We start from the raw sequence: 7,177 nt of genomic DNA on the forward strand, positions 1-7,177 counted from the left end.
ATAATATTCCCAACCATTTACAACATTATGGCATTAATTGACATGGTATTGATTAACCAATATGTTAATAGGAAAATGCAGGTTCTCAACCACAACCTGTGACTTCTTCATAGACATTTCAATTTTGGTTTACATTCAACCGTATTCTATACACCTTAAAATGGCTTAGATTGCTATTCAGCTGTCTCATGCCTATTTTAATTTTAGTCTTTAGCAGTTTATAGCATTGAAGCATGATTTTGCTGAACCTGGCTGCTTTTCGGGTGGTCTAACTCCTTAATTCTAACAGGATATATGTCAACAGTTTAGGTGAGCATGTTTAGGAGGGGTGTGCAGAGAAATCTTCCAGACCCCATTTAGGAGGAGAGAACACTCCTTTTTGTTGTTGTTGTTTGTTTATTTATTTATTGGCCTGAGTCTGGAGGAGGGACTTGAGTAGATTCGTTCCAGCGCCCGCCCAGGGCCAGCCCCGCAGAGGCCCCAGCTTTCCACTAGCCACAATAGAGTGTAATCCTTGGCTTTGATTAAAGAGGTGGGTGGTGTAGGCGGGAGGCAACAAGAATCGCGGTGGCGCGGAAGGGAGGTGCCAAGGCCGCGGACGAGCCAATCAGCGGCGACTCCGAGGCTCGCGCCGCCTCCTTCGAGACTCGGCCACGGTTCCAGTGCGGGATGCTGCCGGCTGCCGCGGTCCAGCGCTGCAGTACCCAGTCGGCGCGCGCAGCCCCCTGCTCCAGCTGTCGTGCGCCCCGGCGGCGGCGACCTTTTCCGAAGAAGTTCCAAGCCTAGAAAGTGGTTGGGTAGAGACGCTAGGCCGGAGAAAGATGCCGTGGGAGGCGAGTAGGCGACTTGCTTCTCAGATTGGTCCCAATTAGCACCAAGTTGGCAGACAACCCCACAAACCCACGAAACCTTCCGCCCCCCACGAGTCACACTCTCTGCATTTCAAAATAATCTGAGCGTAAGAGAACTTCAATTCCCTCCCGGTGAACGAGGGGACAGTCTTCTCAACACCACCGCCCCGGAGCCCCCATCCCCGGGAGTCCCAGCTTGCAGAGCTGTGCCCCAAAGCTGGCGACTCCCATGCCGAGTGGGGTCCCCGCAGAGCGCAGGGGACAAGATAGAGGGCTGGAGTGCAGAACGCTGCGTTGGAAAGGGAACCTTGTGGGGCTGCACAGTCGCAACCTCGGGCGCGGAGTTGTGCCAAGGAACATCATCCGCCTGCATTGCGTCGGACCTGACTCTGCCCAATGTGAAATTCGCGGAGGAAGGTCGCTCGCGGCCGGGGCCGCTGCGTGGGCTGGCGCTGCGGGCTACCAAGGGAAGTGGAGAGTTGGTGGTCGGCTTTTCCTGGTAGGGAGCGAAGGAAAGAGCTGCGCCGGCGAGGGTGGGAGCCGAACGACAACCCCCCTCTTTGCCAAACCACCCCCTCCTATTTTCCAGCTACCTCCTGGCTCCTGCCCTCCCCCGCCCTCCCCAACCCACGCCCGGGCGGGCCAATCGCTGCTCCGCATCCCAGGCGCTTTCTCAGGTTTCTGCTGATCTTGCAGCGCCCAGAAATGGACCGAGCGGACTCGCTGCCGCACGCACCCTGCCTCACTCGGCGCTGCTTCTGAAGGCTCCCGGAGCGAGCTCCACGCTGGGGGTTTGCGGAGAGCCATGTAGACCCCGGCTCCCGCCCGCCTCCTTGGGATCCAGTCCAGGGGGCTCCCACCGCTCTGCGAGGGAGCGAGAGGACTGTGGATCGGCAATTGCCTCTACCTTCAAGACACAGTGGTACGTTTCGGCTCCGCATCTCCCATCTCATCCCTCCCTCCGGAACTCCCCGCACCAGCGCGAGAGAGGACGGAGTCTCCCGGTTGCCGGCTCCTGGTGAGCATGGGGGCAGGGAGCGCACGACTCTACCGCGGCTGCTCGGGAAAGCGATCGTCCGACTGAGAGGGGCACAGGACGAGTGGACGCAGGCGGCGAGTTTGCCCGGGCGCCTCCTCTCGGATGCTGTGGCCGGGGCGCTCGACTGCTGCCCAGCCGCCCTGCCGCATCCCCACCCGGGCTGTCGGCCGACTCCGCACCGCCCTGCGCTAAGCCTGCCGGCCAGGTAAGGGCGCACCGCAGCTCGGGGCTGCAGTACCAGGAGGTTGGGGTGTCGGGGTGGGGACGGCGGGAACGGACAGGGGTGGCGGGAGGTGAGAGGCGGAGGATGCGGGGATGCTTGTTCGGGATCCGGAGCTCTCCTTCTCGGGGTCTCTCGGCGCTTTTCGGATCTCCTAGTTTAACCGGAGTTGCTTACAGATTGGCTATGGGGCATTAGGGCAAGCGGGACGCAGGAGCCACAAAGTTGGATTTGGGGGCGCCTGCGTGTGTATGTGTGTGTCCGTCGGTCTGCGCGTGTGTGATATCCTGCCTCTAAGTCCAGTGTTGTCTCCGGAAGCTTGCACGTCTGTACTCTTTGCTGTCTGTAGGTCCGTCCCATCCGAACGCTTCTGATTTTCTGCCCTCCCCCCTTTTCCCCATATCACTTTCTATCTCTCCGCAGCGTCCATCGATCCGCCCCGGTGCGAGCTTAGAAGGAAGGCGGCAGGCGAAGAGGGCTAGGAGGGGGGTGAGCCGAGGAGTGGCGGAGCGGGTTGGCAGGCGTGAGGCTCCGCTGAGCTGGCATTGCCTCTGTTCCCCTGGAGAGCTGGCGAAAGGGGAGGGGAGGGTGGCACCAGTCCTGAAGCCATGGCCCGTCCCACTAGGGCGGCGCTGCGTTAAGGCCCAATGGAGCAGGAGGGAATACCCAAAACAAACAAATAAATAAAGAGAAAGGGAGGGGGCAATAAAGTCCCTAGAGAAACAAAAAAAAGCGCATCGTGCAAACCCAACCCTTGGCACAAAGCTCCGGTCCCGGAGGACCAGGGTCCAGGGTAGGGATCCCAATTTGAGTACCAAGGCAGGGTGGAGGGGTCAGGAGTCAAGCTGCACCTCTCCGCACCTGCTCGCACAGAAGCCCCTCCCCCTGAGCGCGGGAGGGGGCAGACGCGCAACGCGGTAGAGGGGGGGTGAGGGCGCCCGGGTCCTACGCTCCCCCCCCCCCCCCCCCCAGCCAATCCACCTCACCTCAGCCTCACTTTCCTCGCGCCTCATCGGCCCTGGGACTCCTCCTGGCCTCCCAAGCCCGCTCCCAGCTTCCAGCATGACGGTTATGTCTGGAGAGAACGAGGACCAGGCTTCGGCTGCCCCGGGCCACCCGGCTGAGGGCAGCTACCCACGGCCGGCCGAGCACGACGAGCATGAGTGTTGCGAGCGCGTGGTGATCAACATCTCTGGGTTACGCTTTGAGACGCAGCTCAAGACCCTGGCACAATTCCCCAATACTCTCCTGGGCAACCCCAAGAAGCGCATGCGTTACTTCGACCCCTTGCGCAATGAATACTTTTTCGACCGTAACCGGCCCAGCTTCGATGCCATCCTGTACTACTACCAGTCCGGGGGCCGCCTGCGCAGGCCCGTCAACGTGCCGCTGGACATGTTCTCCGAGGAGATCAAGTTCTACGAGCTGGGCGAGGAGGCAATGGAGAAGTTCCGAGAGGACGAGGGCTTCATCAAAGAGGAGGAGCGCCCCTTGCCGGAGAAGGAATACCAGCGCCAGGTGTGGCTGCTTTTCGAGTACCCCGAGAGCTCGGGTCCAGCGCGTGTCATCGCCATTGTCTCGGTCATGGTCATCCTCATCTCCATCGTCATCTTCTGCCTGGAGACCCTGCCCGAGCTGAAGGACGACAAGGACTTCACGGGCACCTTCCACCGGGTTGACAACACCACGGTGGTCTACAGCTCCGGCATCTTCACCGACCCCTTCTTCATCGTGGAGACGCTTTGTATCATCTGGTTCTCCTTCGAGCTGGTGGTGCGCTTCTTCGCCTGCCCCAGCAAGACGGACTTCTTCAAGAACATCATGAATTTCATCGACATTGTGGCCATCATCCCTTACTTCATCACGCTGGGCACCGAGATAGCCGAGCAGGAGGGCAACCAGAAAGGGGAGCAGGCCACGTCGCTGGCCATCCTCAGGGTGATCCGTTTGGTCAGGGTTTTTAGGATCTTCAAGCTCTCCCGCCATTCCAAGGGTCTCCAGATCCTGGGCCAGACCCTCAAGGCTAGTATGAGGGAACTAGGGCTGCTCATTTTCTTTCTGTTCATCGGGGTCATCCTGTTCTCTAGCGCAGTGTACTTTGCCGAGGCGGAAGAAGCTGAGTCGCACTTCTCCAGTATCCCCGATGCTTTCTGGTGGGCGGTGGTGTCCATGACCACCGTGGGATACGGTGACATGTACCCTGTGACAATTGGAGGCAAGATCGTGGGCTCCTTGTGTGCCATCGCTGGTGTGCTGACAATTGCCCTGCCCGTACCTGTCATTGTGTCCAATTTCAACTATTTCTACCACCGAGAAACTGAGGGGGAGGAGCAAGCTCAGCTGCTCCACGTCAGCGCCCCGAATTTAGCCTCTGACAGCGACCTCAGTCGTCGCAGTTCCTCCACGGTGAGCAAGTCCGAGTATATGGAGATTGAGGAGGATCTGAATAATAGCATAGCCCACTTTAGACAGCCCAACATCAGAACTGGGAACTGCACCGCAGCTAGCCAGAACTGCGTTCGTAAGAGCAAGCTGCTGACCGATGTTTAAACTCACACGCCAGCAGGTGCATGCAGAGCAGCCCTTGCTGACCAGACTTAGACCACAAAAAATCCGTCCCCACATCCTCCCCGCCCAGGACTCGTGGCCACACTCTGTAGATAGTCTGACTTGATAGCCTCTGGCTCTGTTGAAGGCTCTGTTCAACTGTCAATGCATTGTCGCCTTTGTGGCTTCTGGAAGTGGCCGACCAGACACTTACAAGAGCCATGAAAAGAAACTAATTTCATTTTATTAAAAAAAAAACAGAGAGAGAGAGAGAAAGGATATTTTCTAAAACTGGCTTTAAAAAAATAACAGAAGTTCATAAATTAGTCTAAGTGAGGTAAGAGTTAGACGCTTCCCCACTCTAAAACATTCTTAATCCTTAGGCTTCATGATTTTTTTTTTTGAAGTTAAGCTGAAACCCAAACACTTAGAAATATAAAACTAGTATTTGCATGGGACTCCAGTGTAGAACCTTTGCAAACTGCACAACACATGTGAGGCAGTCCATTGCGTAGGTAACATGATCCACCAGCCCAAAAGGGCAGCGTATGGAGCTTCTATTGTCATCATCTGAGCTGCATATGACAGGGTGAAAATAAGAAAAGCAAAACAAACCCCAAGTTACTTAGGACGGGTCCACAGGGCACCTGATAAATCAGATACAGGCTCTGACCGGTGAGGCTATTCCCTCTGTCCCGTTCTTCCCATCCAAGTCATGCTCTCCGAGAAAGCTCACTGAATTCAGCTCGTTGAATCCTCTGCAGTGCTGCTAATTGTTCTCAGCTGCAGGTGAGCCAAATCCAGGTGCTTTCTCACCAGTCCTGCAGCTGGTGCCCAGCCTTCAGAACTGGATGTGAACACCCAGCTCTGCTTATTGGCAGAGAGCACACGTGGAGGTCCGTGCAAGCATGTTTGAATCGGATAACATTTACTTTATAGTCGCATGCCAAGAACCTCAACCAAGACAATAGCTGAAATCAACTCTTCTCAAGATAGGTTGTTTTTAATTTGCATTCACCAAAAGTGCACTCTCCTTCATTTATTAACTACTTTCTTAGTAAATAAAGTACTGTATTTAAGTGCATACATTAGTCAGAAGGGGACAGCAACATTTTGGAGCTCAAAGCATGCTCTCTTATTCCGCATCATGGCCTATTGGACTAAGACGTACCTTGATTTAATTATTGCATGGTTTTAGTAATACATTTTTAAAAATAATAAAAATTACAAGTGTGTGGGATGAAAGGCCCCAAAGAAATCACGGGGGGTGGGGGTGGGGTGGGGGACACTCAGTCAATTTTCCTGCCTTCGCTCAGGGAAATGTCAGGTTTTCTGCCGAGAAAGGACCTATATGCCCATCCCTTAAAGGGAAGCTCCGTGGAAAATTAGATAAGTCTTTAAACTATGTAGAAAAAAAAAACACCTAAGAACAAGTATTCTTTCTAGCTGAAGATAAAAAAACAAGCAAAACAAACCAACAAAACAAAGGTGCAATTGTGCATGTTTTCTGGTGCATTCTTAGGATGTAAATGAAAATGTTTATCTCTTGTATGCATCCAAAGCAGAGCTGACTCCTTTTTGCAGTCATGATTTGAAGTCTGTAGAGACTTCAGCCCTCCCCTTGAGGCTCCTGAAGAAACACAATCAATTGATTTAAATAGTTGCTTAGTGCCTTTATCCTCTGCCCACAGTGAAATGCAGAAAGTGCCTCTGTACCAAGGTTAAGAAGTTACTTCAAGGAAGGGAGGGAGGGTTGGGGCACCGATCCTTTGCTTTTTCTTTTGCCATCCATGCTTTTTCACATCACCATTGCAAGAAAACCACACCACCCTAGATGTTGGAGAGACGAGAGATAGGAGACCCAGAAGGTACTGTCTTTCTGGCCACCCACCGGACTTGGTCCCTTCGGCAGCCTGACTCTGGGTGTGAATGGAAGCCCATCTTTGAACTGGACTTGAACTTGAACTTGTGTATTCCTCTTCCCCACCAGAAGTCAAGATAAACTTTTTGGGAATGTCTTTCCTACAGAGGGCCACCATGGACATAAAGCTTCCTCGGGTCCAACACATTTCCTTCTAATATCTCTGTTGGCCAAAAACACTTTGCAAATCACAGCCTGAGATTTTTTTTTCAGGCATCCTTGTGGATTTGGGAACATTCAGCTCATCATCCCTTCCTGGCCCACCGCCCTTCAGAGATTTCCCATGATGTTTTCCAAGATTTTCCCACCTGGCAGTTACTTTACAAGCTGCACATGTGATCTGTGCTGCCTCGGTCACTCAGCACAGAGAATGGAGGGGACCCTGTGCCCAGATCAAAAAGAGCCACCTGACACTTGCCTCCAAAGACCGGCACCTGTCTACTCATGCAGAGGCACTCGCAGCCTTTTTAAGGACACTGAGGTGGGGGATACCTTCACTCTGTGCTTAGCAGGTGACCATCTGCTGTTGAGCACCTCTATGTTCCTGTCCGGCTTCTTCTAGAGCCTTCATTGTTACTTTTATTCCTGTCTCCCATCTC

At 54.1% G+C, this 7,177-nt stretch overlaps 1 protein-coding gene across 1 annotated transcript; it reads left to right on the forward strand.

Moving 5' to 3' along the window:
- The first annotated feature begins 3,096 nt into the window (after positions 1 to 3,096).
- KCNA1 (potassium voltage-gated channel subfamily A member 1) lies at positions 3,097 to 4,740 on the forward strand. Its single transcript, XM_004596356.2, has one exon. It carries the CDS (start codon positions 3,173 to 3,175, stop codon positions 4,658 to 4,660), a length of 1,488 nt encoding a protein of 495 aa, XP_004596413.1. The 5' UTR covers positions 3,097 to 3,172; the 3' UTR covers positions 4,661 to 4,740.
- Positions 4,741 to 7,177: the final 2,437 nt, after the last annotated feature.

This window comes from Ochotona princeps, chromosome 27, assembly GCF_030435755.1.
Source record: "Ochotona princeps isolate mOchPri1 chromosome 27, mOchPri1.hap1, whole genome shotgun sequence".
NCBI classification, from domain to species: Eukaryota; Metazoa; Chordata; class Mammalia; order Lagomorpha; family Ochotonidae; genus Ochotona; species Ochotona princeps.